Below are 16,150 nucleotides of genomic sequence, written 5' to 3' on the forward strand. Positions count from 1 at the left end.
TGTGCTTTAAGCATAATATTAGGAAATCCCCAAAGAACTGTTTACCAAGAAATGGAATAAGTGAACATTCTTCTTACAGAACATGAATGTTTAATGTCAGGCTTCCCTTGTTCCCAGTTTATGGGGTGAAAGTTATTCCTTTATAGGGTAGCAGGGAAGAGGGAATCATTTGAGGTATTAGTATTATTACTCTCTTATTTTGATCACACTTTTGTGCTGGGTCTGAGGCAAAGCTGCTATGATGGGGTAGCTGCTGCTGCATGTAGGAACATGCTCTGACTGAAATCATGCCATGTTTCAGATGCACATGGAAGAGCCTTGCTTCAACTTCCTGCGAACCAAGCAAACCCTTGGGTAAGTTCACTGTGTTGGGGTATAGCTCCTGTTCAGCTGCTTTATGATAGTGCGTCATATTAATTTTGGTACTTTGGAGATGCTTTGGTGTGCCTAGTTAATCCCTGGCATAGTACAACTGAAAGAAGAGTGTAACTTGCTACAATCAGTAATAAAGGCATCCTCTGATAACTCTGTTACTTACTCACTTTGCTGTATGTCAGGGTTACATCCAGTAACACTGCTTTAAATTGGAAAAGTTATCCACTACTATAGTGTTTCCCTGAACACACATGTAAACAGAGGTGGCTGTTGAACTGGAATTAATTCCTGTCGCATTTGCAGGTGCATCAGCTTCTTCAGGCCAACTGATGTGAACTGAGGGATGTTGTAACCCCTGAGTGCATGGCACCTGAACTGTCTGCATCCTTATAATTTGACAAGTCTAGTTTACAGAACTTCTTATAACACAAATACTGAATGACGCCCATCTGCTAAACAATACACAGTTCTAGAAGGATGTCCCGAACAAGAAAAGTTCAATGCCACCAGATGTGAGAGTTTACAGTGATATTTAAGCTAGTCCCTCAGGAACATTTAAGTTGATAAACACAGTCTAAATGCTAACAGTATTCTAATTTAGCAGTTATGGATTATGTGTATAAATAAATTTGTCTTTAGGGAATGATTTTTTTTCTCCCTTTGGTTTTAGCTACCATGTGTACCCTGCCTGTAGAAATACTTCTGGGATCCTTGGGTTCTCTGTTACTGTAGCAACACAAGCTACAAAGAACAAGTAAGTATCTTACTAATTAAAAAAATGGCTACAGAGTGGTGGTGATTCCACCTTAGGATCATTAGAAAACCGTTCAGAGCTAATGTCTACAGATCTCAACTGAAGTGCACCTGAAGCTTTTTAGCTTCCAGCCCTTTTGTACATAAAGCTTAGAGAATTGAGCTTCTGGAATCTTGTACTTCATTTATCACAGTTTTATAGAATGAGAAATTATTTTCCAGTTGCAAATTTTAGACCCCCTGCTCACACTATTCACTTTGTGGTGGTTCTGCTGGTTAGATTGAAAAGTTCTTCTGGATCACACACAATGAGTTAGGTCTTCTTTAAGGTCCTGGATTTTTCTTCCCATCTGGTTAGGAGCAATCTGGTGTCATACAAATATCATATCACAGACTTGCATGGTTTTAGTAACTGGGTTATTTTTTTCCAGTGCATAAAATGCCCCAAACAGCCTCATGGTATCCATTCCACATGAATGCATCAGCTTTATTTGAAAGTGAATGTACTGAAATATAAAGAAATTGGGGATTAATAGTGAAAAGTTTTGAGCATGTGTAAAGCTGAGCAGCTAATTATTGCTCTTGCTTATATGCAGAACATTTAGTTCATTTTAAAACAAAAATGGTCTGTTTTATTCTGTATCCATTGTTACTGACAATGGAGTAGTGTAGAAGATTTTAATGTTCTTGCTAGATTTATTTCACCCTTGATCTTTACTGTTCAGCCAGATAAAGCTCTTAGTAATCTGTTGCAATGTTTTCACTTGGAAGTTCTTTGCAAATACACTGTTTATTTAGTTAGGTGGAGTATAGTTGGGGTGATGCGGCTGCAGAATGATTAAGGCATTTCACTACGGATCCAGAGGCAAAAGTTTAAGACTTATTTCAGACTTGTGCTGAGGGCTGCCCCTTGGTATGGGTAGGTACATGGTCATTGTGAATTTGGGGAATCAGAGACTCCTAGTCATGTTGCTGGCCACATTACTCCAGTGTGTGCTGTTGGCTACAAACACCAATGTGCCTTAACCATACTAGTCTGCTGTCTTGGCTCAGACTCCACTGGCTTAAAAAAGTCTGACTTGATATACACTACAACCTTAGCTTTTTCCATCTACAGTTTTAATTTTAGTTCCAGTGCTGCAGAGAGCTGCAAGTGATGAATGATTGGAATTCTCTCCATCCTCAAGCAGTCCTCATGGCATGATGATCCTCTCTGAAGGTCACAGGGATGGTCAGTGATAACAGCTAAAGAATAACAGAAGCTGTTCCTCCTTTGCAGGGAGCTTGGGACACTTATTTCCTTGTGATCAGTCAGTTTCTAGAGTTGCCCTCTATTTCTCTATAATCGTATGGCAAATAGCACAGTATTTGAACACACTAATGCTTTATGACACACAAAAGAGCATTAGATTACTATGAATAGTAAATTACACATATTTTTCATATGCCAATGAAACCTTAATTTCAGTTTCAGAGGGGCAAATGAATAAATGACCTTTCAAATGCTGTTTTATCTTAAGCCCACTATTAATTTTTTTCAAGTTGATAGCTGACTGCTGAATTTTAAATAGATCTCCATTAATTTGTAAAAAAAAAAGATGCAGACAATCTGGAAACAATAGAAATACATACACCTCTCTGCTATTACCTTGTCCCCCATGTGCATTGCTGCATGTTAACTCCTTGGAAATTTCAGTCCAGTGGGTACAGCAGCTGGGAATATGCTTCTAAACATCTGTTACTCCTGTATCAGAGCTGCTTTCCTGCACCCCACTTACCTGTGTCTGAGACCCTGAGCTTGCGCACAGTCTTTAATGTAAGATAATTTGCCAGTAACATGCCTGCAGTGTTAGTCAGGACATGCCAGCAGTAGTAGTAGCATTTTCTTCTTGTTACGTCTAAAGACTGACCAGTTTTATCTGTCAGGTAACCATATTCCTTTTCAGGAAAAAGTTGAAAATCAAAACAGGTAATGGCTTTCTTTTGCCCCTTAGCTAGGGTTACCATACCTACGGGTTTTCCCAGACATGTCCCTTTTTTGGGTCCTCCCATCTCCATCCGGGCATTTTTAAAAAATATCAACAAATGGCCAGGATTTTGCTCTGCTCAGCATCAAAGTTTTCCCTGGCACTGGGCGGCAGCAGGGCTGGGGTGATGCCTTCTCCTCCAGCGGGGAAAGGAAGCAGGGGAGGGGCAGCAGGGAGCTGCGTGGCCACACCGGTGCCTGTGCTCATGGGGCAGGGCAGCTGGGAGACGCTCTCAGGGCTAGGGGGGGCAGGGAGCTGCGGGTCAGGAGTGAGGGGCACTGGCAGCGTTGGGCAGGGCAAGGGACTGTGGGCTGGAAGTAAAGGGCACCAGCAGGGCTTGGGTGGGGGGTGTAAGGGGCTGCGGGTCAGATGTGAGGGGCACCGGGAGGGATGGGGGGCTGTGGTTTGGGAGTGAGGGCCACTGCGGTGGGGCAGGGGATTGTGGGTTGGGAGTGCAGGGAGCAGGTAGTGTCAGAGGGCTGCGGACTGTGGGTCGGGAGTGAGGGGCGGGGGCAGGGCACAGGCATATCACTGCCTCCCCATCCTCCCTCCCTGGCAGGTGTCCTCTTTTTTGAAACTGGAAATATGGTAACCTTACCCTTAGGAAACATGGGTATAGTCTTCTCATATCTATTCATTTGTGTGGATAGCAAAGATATTGTGAGGCGATAAAGGTCCAGACTTTAAATTGTTCATTTCCCCCTACTTATTTATTATGTCCTTCCAGTGTTATTCATGATATTATTGTGGGTTCAATAAGAAATCATTGAAGTTGTTTATGTAACCAGTACCCTTCATTTAAGATAGCCATATGCAGCTTTTAAGCTCCTTTCTGAAACAATAGCAGTCTTCAAACCTAAATGTGGAAATATGGCATCACCCAAAACAATGTTTCATGCCAATTCACTGAGAAATTTGAAATATGTGATCAGAGCAGCTTTTTCTGGGTATTGTTTATAGCAGGCAGGTGTGTGTGTTGTGAGGGAGAGAAGCACCAAAAGTCTCGGCAAAGGAAACAGAAGCAGCAGGCAGCCGACCACAACCACAGAAACACTGATAGCACAACCTTGCTAGAGATGCTTTGGGCTGGATGCTGCCTGAAAGGTTTAGAGCCGTGAGCTAGAAAACCATCCTGCTTTTCATTCTTCCAGCACTCTAGGAAACAGGACTTCTCTACTGTTTGTATAAAAAGAGAAGGTGACGTTAAAGCAATCCCTGCCTCCAGCATCAGTTTCTCCTCCTAACTGGAACTACCTGCAGAACTCTACATTTTGGGCAGTACTTGGATCAAGAGGGAACAATATTATTTCTGAAGTTTCCCTTGTTTCTTTCAGCACTGAATTAGTTGACAAGAAAATAGAAGAATTTCTTGTGTGCTTTGAGGAAAAGCTCAAGATTTTAACTACAGAAGCATTCAGTGCTCAGGTAACGAGAGAAGCAGTTGAAATGCACAGGGTAAGAATGGCTCTGCTCCTTTCCTGATGTGTCAAAAACCACTGGCGTCCTCTTTGGGATGGAGGAAGTGGAAATATTTCTGTTTGTCAGGGCAGTAGGCATTGATGGTGCCCTTGTCTCTCCTGTTCTCGTCCTCCTTCTGGCCATTGCTTGTTTTTGTACTGAAGAGCCTATTTTTTGTGACAAGCCTGTTTTTTCTCACCCACCAACTGTCTCAATTTGCATTTTCACTGGCTGGCATTCTTGCATACTGGCCTCTGGCTTCTATTTTATTTTATTCCATCCAGGAAGAGCACAGAACAACTGCAGGTGCTTACTCAGCCTGAAGAAGGGTGTTGGTACCTGAAAGCTTGCAAAGAAGAATTTTTCCAACTATTTTAGTTGGTCTAATAAAAGATATCAGATTTACCCAAAGAACCTTGTCTGTTTTTTGTCAGGCATTTTTCAAGTGGGTGCATGAGAGGGTCTGGATCAGATGTTTTTAGAGACAGCTTTGGACAAATGTGTATGATGTGGCTGCCTCTAACTGCAGAGGCCTGGACTCGATGACCTGGGGATACCTTCCAGCTCCATACTCCCGGCATTGGCTGCAGTGCACGGTGGAGTTTTCTGGGGTTGGCATCAAAACTAAACAGGGAATGTGCTTTGATTTTGTTTCATCTCCTGTGGATTTTGAGCCTCCCACCCTGTGATAGGTCTCTTGTTTCTCCTGATGGCTTTAGCTGGGCTCAGGGGACGTGGACAATTTTGTTCAAAGGACTCAAGAACTGTTAGTATTTCAGTACTTAAAGCAAATGCCCCAGACACCAAAATTGCATTTAGCACAAGTTAAACATTTGCTTTGAATAATACACTAGACCACATCTTATGCTAATTAGGGTTTCTGTAACAGAATCCCCCTCCTTTCCCAAGGATGTTGGCTTCCCTACAGAGTAATAAGTATGAGTGTGTTTTTTTCACAGGTCAGTGTTCTAATAAATATTAAAGAATGTGAGGATTCCTATCTTGAGGAAGAGGTGGACAGAAACTGGAATGAAATAGTGACCCAGCAGTATTTTTTTGACAGACTTGCCCACGAGGTAATGAATTCAGCTTAATAATAAGCATCTTTTATTGTCCGTATTTGTCTTACTAGATGCTAGCATTTGAAATCCAGGGTGAAATTCTGCTCTAGTTAAGCCAGTGGCAAATCTCTAACTCAGGGGTTCCCAACCCCAGGGCTGCGGTTCAGTACTGGGCCGCGAAGGGTTGGCTGCCAGTCCACAGGAGGGTTGGCTGCTGGATCGGAAGTGACCGCGGACTGGCGAACTGTGGATCGGCAGTGACCAGCATACTGCAGACCGGCAGCCAACCCTTTTTTATACTGAGTATGAAAAAGGGTTGGCTGCCGGTCCGTAGTATGACGGTCACTGCTGGTCTGCAGTTTGCCAGCCCTCAGCATAAAAAGGTAGGGAACCCCTGCTCTAACTGATCTCAGTGGGGCCAAGATTTCAACCTTAGTGGATATTGCTTCTTGAATAGAAAGTTTGATCTCATCTGCCTCGTAGAAACTCAGTTCCGGGGCTTAAAATGTCTGCAACCGTTGTTCAGGGATGGATCAAAGGACAAGGTAATAAGGCTGGTGGAGATGTTTAAATGCTGTTTAAGTGCTGGAAATGAGGATGTTGTATAATATCAGTGTAGTAGCTGGAAGGTTGAGGATTCTGTCCTTGGTTTTCAGATTGAGGCACTAAAATCATTTACCAAAGCAGACCTGGTTGACTGGTTCAGAGCTCACAGAGGCCATGAGAAGAAGGTACTCAGTCTCCATGTGAGTATGTTTGGAATCAGTAGTCCATTATATTAGTGTCCTTCCCACCACCTTTTTTGAAATGTCTGAATTGATAATGATTTCCTTATTTAAATTCTAGGGTCTTTCTTTTTCTTCTACTCTTGCTCTCGTGATTGACTCGTTTCAAAATAGAGTCCTGTGAAGATGCATGTAAAACAAGTCCCTTCCTTCCCGGTTTTACATTTTGTTTTACCAGTTTCTTCCTATACTCTGTCACACTTTTAGCTTCTCTCATCCCTTGGAGTCTCAGTACAGCAGAGACTTCCTATGCTTGAAGAAGGGTGATTGCGCCCAAAAGCTTGCTAAGAACTTTTTTCCAACTACTCAGTTGGTCTACTAAAGGATATCACGAAGAACCTTGCCTGTAAATCAACCACCACTTTTTAAACATAGTTAAAAGCTAGAATTGCAAATAGCACTTCCTCTATCTCAATCTCCGATCTCTAATTACACCCACATTGGAGGAGAGGACCACACTTTTAATTTAGTCTTTGTAGCATTTTCCTGGGACAAGGATTTAAGAGAGAAGTCTGCAGTTTGCAAAATTCACAAAAGCTTTTATTTGATCTCTGCTACTATGATCATCAGGTGCCCATGGGAGAAACTTATTGTTTAGCTAAACTCACTTAGGAAATTGGTGGCTATGAACTAAAAGCATAGGTTTGACTTTTAGCATCCAGACTTTAAAGTTTTTTCTGGTAACTGTCTGACCTTTGAATTTTCAGGTGGTTGGTTTTGGTAAACAAGAAGGGGACTCGGATATTATAGCTGCCTCAGATGCACAGCGGTGCTACCTTGGAGATATGCCTCAATTCATTTTTTTACCCCCTTCTTCTCATATGAAGAATACAGCTTCCATCAGAGATATTAGAGATTTCACACTAACCCTTAATCTCCTCCCTTACCATAAGATATTAAAATAAATTTCAGTTGTTTTCCTCTGTATTAAAGTGCGTTTTTAATCATTGTCAACCTGTGAACATTATGAACCGTTTAGCTTCACTAAATGAATACGTATTGTCAGCAGGATTGGGTAAGTTAATTCCTTATTTTCTTTCAGAGTTGTAGTAAATTATCTTGATACTGTACTCCCTGCCCCCCTCTGAAACCTGGAACAAGTTTATTTTTAGTAGCTGTTAATGGAAAACATTCTCGGCCCAAAATAATTGACCGTTTTTACCATCCTTCAGGTCATTTCCTTTCCTTGGATTTTATGTTCATTTTTTTTTTTATTCAGCTCAACATACTATGTCAATTTGAAACAATAGTAATCTGCTCTTTATATTTCAGACATATTATGTCAGGGCCCATGTGTCATGCTTCATTACCCTACAGAGGGGCATGGGAGAATCTCAGAGAAATAGTGCATCATGGCAGCACACTTCCTGTATGTAGAATGTGCCTCAAATGACATTCTAGGGCTCATGTACACGCCACAATTTTTGCCTTTTCATGTGCTACAACTGTGTGTCTGTTTGCATGAGTGGGATTTCCAATGTGCTAAAGTTTTTCTTATTCATTAAACTAAAACTCCTTGGGCGTAGTTTAGTCTGGCTCGCTGGGAATTAAAGCATCGCGTCCGTGGATTTGTTGCATGCAAGCACAAAAGCACTCAAAGATGTGTAATGAGCCTCTTTGTTCACCAGATGGCGCCGCAACTTTTTTGTAGTTCACCCCTTTGCATTGCTTTTGCTTTCAAATTGCCTCCATTTTTTTTCCCCTTGTGTGGCTTGCCAGCTCCCTACTTCCAGAGCTACGTGGCAGGACATGGGGTGGGTAGGGGGCCCCAGGCCAGGGCGGCGGCGGGGGGGGCAGTACTGAACTGTCCTGCTCTCCTGTAATGCCAGCCAGGGACCCAGCTTAATTCATTTGAAAACTTAGTGCGTATAACACAGATGAGACGCTTCAAGGCTCTATTAGTTTGAAAACCTAGTGCGCGTAAACACAGATGTGACACTTCGAAATAAACAAGTTTAAAGTTTATAAACCTGTTTAATGAGGATTACAACCTGTGCTGTGTACAGGCACCCCCAGTCAGTGGGTCCTCCCAGAGCGCAGGATACCCTCCTCCCTTTCTGCAGCACACCTTAGCACAACCTCACATCAGTGGCTGCATGGAAGGGTCCCATACAGCCAGCTGTGCTGCAGCGCAAACACCTCTGTGGGATTTTGGCTCTTCTTTATGTTGCAAGCACAATATAAATGGATCACTATGATGCCTATTAACATAATTCTCCATAGCCTGGCACCCTGGAAAGCAATTAGTACTTGTACAAAGGGATTACCAAGGGGGTGTAAAATGCTGCAAATCATTGTGTGTAACATGCACTTTGCATACGTGCAAGCTGCTATCCAGTATGCCAGGCAAGGGAGAAACAGGCCCTAGTCCTGTCAGCCATGCTTCAAGCTTTAGTTCCTAGTTTGGAACCAGTATTATAATTCCTCTTTTCTTTGGTTCTTTACTGTGGATTACCTGAGCCTTATGTGCTCACTTTGCTATGTGGTGCACATGTGCCCTAGCTCTCCTTGTGCATCACACCAAGGACATGAGGAATGAGTGTGTCCTGCTGCTTAGTTCCTCTCCACTACCTGACTTGAGCCAGAGCTTTGTGGTGTCCTTCAGACCATAGTTACTGACCTGTTGGTCATGCCCTCACTTCTGGTTAACCTATTAGGCCTTTTTTGTAGCAAAGGAAAAGTTTATAATGTTGCTCCTCATTTACAGCTTGTATTTTTTTTTTAAAAAGCATGAGAATTAGTGAACTTCTTTTCCATAACAGAGCAGGATCCTCCTTTCTCCTGTTATAAAATGCTCTTCTAGATCCCTCAGCATCAAATATTGCTTCTCCAAAGATGGGAGGGTGTTTCTGCTAACCATGCTCAGTGTATTCTCTGGCTGTCTGGAGGCTTGTAGTGTGCCTGTCTTCACTGAGGCAGCATTCTGATCAAGAAATAAAACTTGCCTAGTTGTATATGTATACAGAGGGCCCCTGGTAGCAGGTTGGATTTGGAGAGCCTGTGCTGGGTATAGGCAGGCAAGGTCCTTTGAGTAGATGTGATATCTTTTACTAGACCACTTGAGTAGTTGGAAAAAAGTTCTTAGCAAGCTTTTGGGCACAATCACCCTTCTTCAGGCATCAGAAGTCTCTGTTGTTCTGAGACTCCAAAGAATGAGAGAGGTTAAAAGTGTGAGAGGATGTCAGTGAGAATGTAAATAGGTAGAAATTAGTAGAGCAAAAGGTAAAGCAGGGAAGGGAGGAGGGGAGGGAGAAGCAGGGGGGGGAAAAAGCCAAAGGTGAGTCAGGGAGACTCTACAGTAATGGTAATTTGAGGTAGGAAAAGGGCAGAAAAGTAAGGGAGGGGAGAAAGGGGGAAAGAAAAGTGTAAGCGGTCAGGTCTGGCAGGTACCTAGTGAATCAGATGTCAGGCAGGTTGTAATGTGTCAGAAAGCCAAGGTCTATATTGAGTCCATGATTTTTTGTATCCAGTAGATTTATGAAGTGAAGTTCGTAAGCTTGTCTACAAGAGGTGTTTTGTAAGCCCCTTTTGAGGATTAGAACTGAGAGATTGGAAAAGGGGAGTGATTGTCTTGTGAGAAGTGCGCCCGCACAGGTTTGATTTTCAGTGTGCGTTCATTCTGGTGTACAGTTGCTGTTTGGCTTCTCCTATATATTTTCTATCAGGGCATGTAGTGCATTGGATGAGATATATTACATTTCTGGAGGTGCAGACGTAAGATCCAGGGATGACTCCTTACTGTGCTGACGGTTCTGTTGTGGGGTGTAGTTATTGTGGAGGTGGTGAAGATGTGTTGGCAGGTTTTGCACCTCTTGTCCTGGCATGGTCTGGATCCATGAGGTATGGTTTGGGTCACAGGGAATTTGCTTCTGGTGATGATGAGGTTAGTGAGGTTCGGTGTTTGTTTAAAAGCTAGGATGGGTGGTTCTGGATATAAGCATGGGTATAAGCTGTGTGCTGGGTATAAGCATCTTCAGCTGCTGTAGTCATCTTTTCTGAGGTCATGATGTCCCTTGGTAACATTATGCTGCTTTTATCTTCTTCCAGGATAAAAGTGCTTTTGAACTCCATGCTGTGGCACTTCAGAATATGGCCTTCCTGATGCAGGAGGAGTTGTCCTTGGTTCGTGAAAGGTAAAGGCACTCACATGTCATAAAGTTGCACTGCTGTCCTTTCTCGGGCTTCCGTTGGGCTCACTCCCACAGGTGGCAGGTCTCCAGCCTTGCTCGGGGGTGTGGTTTGTCTGCACTAAACCCAGGACCTTGTTAGGGAGAAATCTGTGAAAAGCTGTTGATTGAAGTGACTCAGAATCAACTTGTTCCAAACATTGCATTGCTTATTCTTTTACCCAAAGGCACAAACCACGCAGGGCCATGATATGAAACAAAAAGAGTCCTACACCTACCTTTTGTTATGTAAGTTTAACCTCTCTATCCATAGCTCAGGCAGGTTCAGCTAATTCCCCCCACCTCTGAGGCTCCTTGGCACCTTTCTGGGATTTAACTTCATGCAGTAAGGCAGGAGCAAAACAAGCAAACAGGGAAACTAGAGGTGCACCGATACATCAGTTCCATATCGGTACCAATATAAAGAAAATTGGCTGCATCGGAAATTGGCCTTATGCAGCTGATAATTTGGCCGATAAATGCCTGTGCATGCGCACAGCTGCAGTGCAGCACTCGCACAGCAAGGAGCACAGCCCGGCAGTGTGGAGAGCTGCCTCCCGCTGGTAAGTTCATTGTGGTAGAAGGGGAGGGTGGGGAGGGAAGGGGTGTGGTGGGGGGACAGATCAATCCCGCCCCACAGCAGTGAGGGAGAGGGCAGGGGCAGGGACAGATGCTGCCCAGCTGGAGTGTGGCAGGGCATGGGATGGAGCTGCGGTTTGGGGGTGGCACCAGCTGCTGCTTGCACTCCAGGAGGGCACAGGATGGGGTGTGCTCCCAGATGTGTGCGGGGTGGGCGGGCTGGAGCCAAGGCTGCATTGGGCTCTTCTCCTGGGGGCTGGGCTCAGGGCGGGAGCTATGGGGATGGGGGGGGGGCTGCAGCCACCCCAAATTTCACTACAGCTCCCTCCCTGTACCACTGCCGCCACCCACCTGGTGCAGCCGTGGCTTTTCCCCTTGCCACTGCCACCACGTGCCTGGTGCAGCCCCGGCTCTTTCTGGTGTGTGAGGGGAGGTGGGGGTTGAACTGGGAAGAGCCGGGGCTGTGCGTGGCGGCGGTGGCAGTGGGAGGGAGCAACAGCAAAATTTGGGGTGGCTGCAGCCCCCTCTATAGCCCCCGCCCCAAGCCCAGTGCCCAGTGAGAAGAGCCCAGCTTAGCCGGGCTCTAGCCCGCAGGCATAGCTTGCCCACCCTGCCCTGCGCAGATCCAGGGGTACATGTGCCCCCCCCGGTGTCCTTCTGGGGTGCAAGCAGTGGGGAGAGCTGCCCCCAAGCCGCGGCTTTGTTCCACACCCCAGCTGGGCAGCCCCTGCCCCCTCCCTCACTACAGGGGAGGGGTTGATCTGCCCCCCGCTTCCTTCCCCCCTCCCCTTCCACCACAACAGACTTATCAGCTGGAGGCAGCTCTTCACGCTGTGTTGGAAATCAGAGCGGTATCAGCTGATATGCCTCCTTAAAAATCGGATATCGGTATTGGGCCTAAAAATCTCTATTGGTGTACCCCTAAGGGAAACCAAGTCACGTAATATCCATGAACATATTACAAGCATTTTCCCAGTTTGTCATATTGGGAGGAGAACCTAGAAAGGGGGCAGTTGAGAAAACCAGCTGATTCCCATTAGTATACTGACTTGTTTAATGCCACGTCTATTCCAGCACTGGTTGGTTTGCACCGATTAGAACTAACCAAGTGTGCAGATAGCTCTAATGTTGTTTTTGAGCCATAAAACTGACAAAACACATTTTAAATACTGCCAATCTAAGCAAGGAGGAGAAATTTTGGGCTTGTGCCTTTGTTTCTTCATCACCATCTTGCTTTCTAAAACTAGTCTCAAATATCTGCTTGTGTGGGTCCCGCTCATAACATGCAATCTTTGCATAGGAATCGGGCGTTTTCATCAGCCATGGCTCACGGGTTGTGCATGTGCTCTGCATTCTTGGTTGATCCAAGCTGCATATGCAGTGGAGAAGAACAGTAGTTGATCATTTTAGATCACAGCTCGTATATGAATTGTGCGACCAGATGACAGTGATAGTGTGAGAGTTATGAGGAGTGCTTTGGAAATTTGGAAAACTAATGTACATCTCTCCATGTCAGTAGAGGTGGCAGGATTGCTTTGTTTTGGGTTTGCTAAAGCTAGAATTTGATAAAATTGAATACTTATACAAGCACCTGCTGGTAGAAATCTTGGGAAAAATGTAATGCCTTAGGTTTAAAGCGTTATCAGTCTGCAACCTGGGAACATAATTCTTCCACAGGTATCAGAATTTAACAGGACAGGGACACAGCGTAGCTCCACGTCTTGATGAAATGTAATATATTTGTAATGCTTCCGTATTATTAGGTCATACCAACCTAAAACGATGTAGGTTTTAATTCTGTGTCACTTGTGTAAGAGCTGTGCTTATGGTACCTAACTAAACCAGACCCCATTTCTTGTATGATTTGGGGGTGAAAGAAATGGCAGTAAGGGTGAGAGAAAGTGGGCTTGAGATTAGGCAGAATTTCCCTTCATGTGCATTGGGGTGGGGTTTGGAAGATGTCAAGTATTCAGGGTTGTGGCTGCCAAGATGCTGACCGAGGAAACTGAAAGGTATTAAGTAAGAATAATGAACATGGTGAGGGGGCTGGGGCACATGACTTATGAGGGAACTGGGCTTATTTAGTTTGGAGAAGAGCAGACTTAGAGGGGATTTAATAGCAACATTCAGCTACCTGAGGGGGGTTCAAAAGAAGATGGAGCTGGACTGTGATCAGTGGTGGCAGGTGACAGAACAAGGAGAGACAGTCTCAAGTTGAAGCAAGGGAGGTTTGAGATGTATATTAGGAAAAACTCTCTTACTGGGAGGCTGGTGATGCACTAGAACAGGTTACCTAGAGAGGAATCTCCATCCTTGGAAGTTTTTAAGGCCAGGCTTGACGAAGCCTTGGCTGGGATGATCTAGTTGAGGATGGTCCTGCCTTGAGCAGGGGGTTGGACTAGATGTGACCTCCGGAGGGCCCTTCCGACCCTCATTTTCTATGACTAAGAACTGAAAGAAAATAAAGGCCATGTCTTGAATTAGCTTTAGGAAACAGGACCTGACCCGCTTCTTGAGACTTATGATTGGATGCATCTGTGTTTGATGTTTGCACAAGCCCAAGGTATGTTAGCACCAGATCCAAGAGCCATAACTTTTTTGTCTGTGTGCTTATAACAATAGAAGCACAGATCAGAAGGCCCAGATAAAAAAAATTTAATCTCTCTATAGAAACAGTGCACTGGTTTACAAACAGTCATTTGGTTTTCAGTACTCTTTTTCATGTAAGTAAAGCAAATGTTATATAGAGCAGTTCCCCTCCCTTCTTTCTGTCCATAAAAGAAAAACCGAAACACAAAAGGCACCAAGCAAGAACTCATTCTAACAGATCTTCAATATAACAAGACAGAAATGATTACAATGTTAAACAACATCCTAACAATCTCAACCATTATTTAAAATAATTAATTTCTTTAATAAACAAATTTGGTGGCTGACGTGATTAGTTACAAATTGGAAAAGATTTAAACTATCACTGCACAACAAATTCATTTACAATGATCTGAAAAAAGCGCAGCTTTTTATACACGATTTGTACAGGCTTTTGTATTTCTTTTTTTAAAAAAGTATCAAAATTGTAGAGCCGTCAAATATATGTACAGCTTTCGGTTAGTTGCAGTGTTATCACACACACAGCCTGCTCTCCAGTTCTGTTTCTGGTTCATGCACACAGTGCATGGATTTGTAGTAACAAATCTTAAAATAAGAACTGGAAATCCCAGAACCACATTTCTCTGTTCCTTCCCCCACCCCTTCCCCCTTCATGATTTTTTAAAATATTTGTCCTTAACCTCAGATCCATTAGGAGGCCTGATTCCTTAAAATTCACATACTCTTTGTACAAGTATTTTGGAATACCTGTTGTTTCCATGATGCATGCTATATAGCTTTATCCGAACACTTTGCTCCTTTACGGACACTTGAAAACCAACTTTATTCCCACATTAAATTTTATGAAGTTTTGCTTCAAATCCCCACCTTCAGTTTGGATTTTTGCACTCGCTTGTATACAGAAACTGTGACTCAAGTACAAACGCAGGGAGGATTTCTTTGCAACACTTTGCTCAGTTTTAGGATCAAGTCCAGTAAAATACTGAATGCTTCCTGCATTCACTTCCCATACAGTCAGCAAGAGCCTAATTTGAAGCCCAGTGAACATCAGTGGAGCTTCCATTGAGTTCAAGGATGGGTTTTGGATAAGGGCTGTTGAATTAAGAGTGCTCAGCACCTCACCGGATGGAGACCATGCATAGCAGATGTATCTGGCAGCTGTAGCTCAAGGAGGCGAGAGCAGTAGAAGTTTGTACTGAATGCTGTGTAGGAGGCCTGGGATGGAAATGGGAAACACCAGAGCACTGGCCCAGGAGCACAGCCCAGTGGAGGAGGCCAAGTGAGCTACCTGCTGGTACAAGCACTGTGAGGTGGGAGAAGCTGAGCTCCTTTCCCAAGAAGAGGCAGTAGTGCTGGAGTGTTAGAAACACCCTGCTGGGCAGTTTGGGTGGGGTGCGTGCTCTCTTGCTGCTACTGGGGAATATTAGTATAGCATTGGTCAGGCCTTGGTAAAAAGCTAATGCAATGGCCAGGCAGACTAGGGGAGGGGAGAGCTTAAAGAGAGGGGAAAATTATGACCCTAATTAAAACTGCAAATTCACAGCCTCCTCACTCACCTTCCCCCACTCTTGCCGCCCAGGTAATGCTGCTTGCATGGAAGAAGGAAGCAAGAGTGATTGTGTGCAACAGGAAGGGGATGCTTCAAGGCTATGAGGCAGGTTGCTGCACATTTTGCCATCCCAGAGAAACATCTCCAAGCCACGGGCTTAACACAGAAGTGTGGGACTCTTCACTGAAGTGAGTGATAATATGTTCTGCCAATAAATTAGTAAAATGTAAGATTTCTCTGATGCTTCCTCGTGCTGCAGCAACAGACAGTGACACCTGAAGTGATCATTATTGTTCAAGGTCATGATCTCCTCCCAGGGGTAATAATGTCCACTGCAAACATCACACAAGGCTGGGTCATCACAGAGTGGTATGATAGATCACCAAGTCGCTTACAGCTTTAGGAACAAGTGGGAGTGGAAAACAACTGTCTGCTAACCCCTGGGTTGTTTTCACGTTCCTCGTTTCCCACAAGATGTTCAGTTATCTTGCCAATAGCTCTGAATTCCAAGAGAATCAGCTGCTTTTCCACGTTTTACCTGCTTGCCCATTGCTCTGTTTCAGGTACAACCGGATATGGGGCTGGATGATCCAACTACAGTTGCGTGCGTGGAATGTCTGCTGTGCTGTTAGTTGTTCCAGGTAGACGAGCCTGCTGTGCTGCTATGAGCTCCAGGGATGGGGAGTTGGGTATCTGTGCTGTGGAACATCTGTTCATTTTGACTGAGTATCAGTAATCATCAGGAGCACAGCAGGGTGAGGAGAGAACCGGCAGTAAGAGGGGAAAG

General features: G+C 44.4%; 1 protein-coding gene across 1 annotated transcript in view; it reads left to right on the forward strand.

Annotated features, from left to right (window-relative positions):
* LOC102378462 (nardilysin-like) overlaps positions 1 to 16,144 on the forward strand; it is a 54,074-nt gene extending 37,930 nt beyond the window's left edge. The window contains exons 27-34 of the mRNA XM_025206669.1: positions 302 to 354; positions 1,046 to 1,129; positions 4,490 to 4,580; positions 5,573 to 5,689; positions 6,331 to 6,420; positions 7,167 to 7,474; positions 10,507 to 10,592; positions 15,394 to 16,144. Coding sequence (XP_025062454.1) covers positions 302 to 354; positions 1,046 to 1,129; positions 4,490 to 4,580; positions 5,573 to 5,689; positions 6,331 to 6,420; positions 7,167 to 7,364 — 633 coding nt within the window. The 3' untranslated portion in view covers positions 7,365 to 7,474; positions 10,507 to 10,592; positions 15,394 to 16,144. The remainder of the gene's footprint in view (positions 1 to 301; positions 355 to 1,045; positions 1,130 to 4,489; positions 4,581 to 5,572; positions 5,690 to 6,330; positions 6,421 to 7,166; positions 7,475 to 10,506; positions 10,593 to 15,393) is intronic.
* Positions 16,145 to 16,150: the final 6 nt, after the last annotated feature.

Source organism: Alligator sinensis, unplaced genomic scaffold, assembly GCF_000455745.1.
Source record: "Alligator sinensis unplaced genomic scaffold, ASM45574v1 scaffold172_1, whole genome shotgun sequence".
Lineage (NCBI taxonomy): Eukaryota > Metazoa > Chordata > Crocodylia > Alligatoridae > Alligator > Alligator sinensis.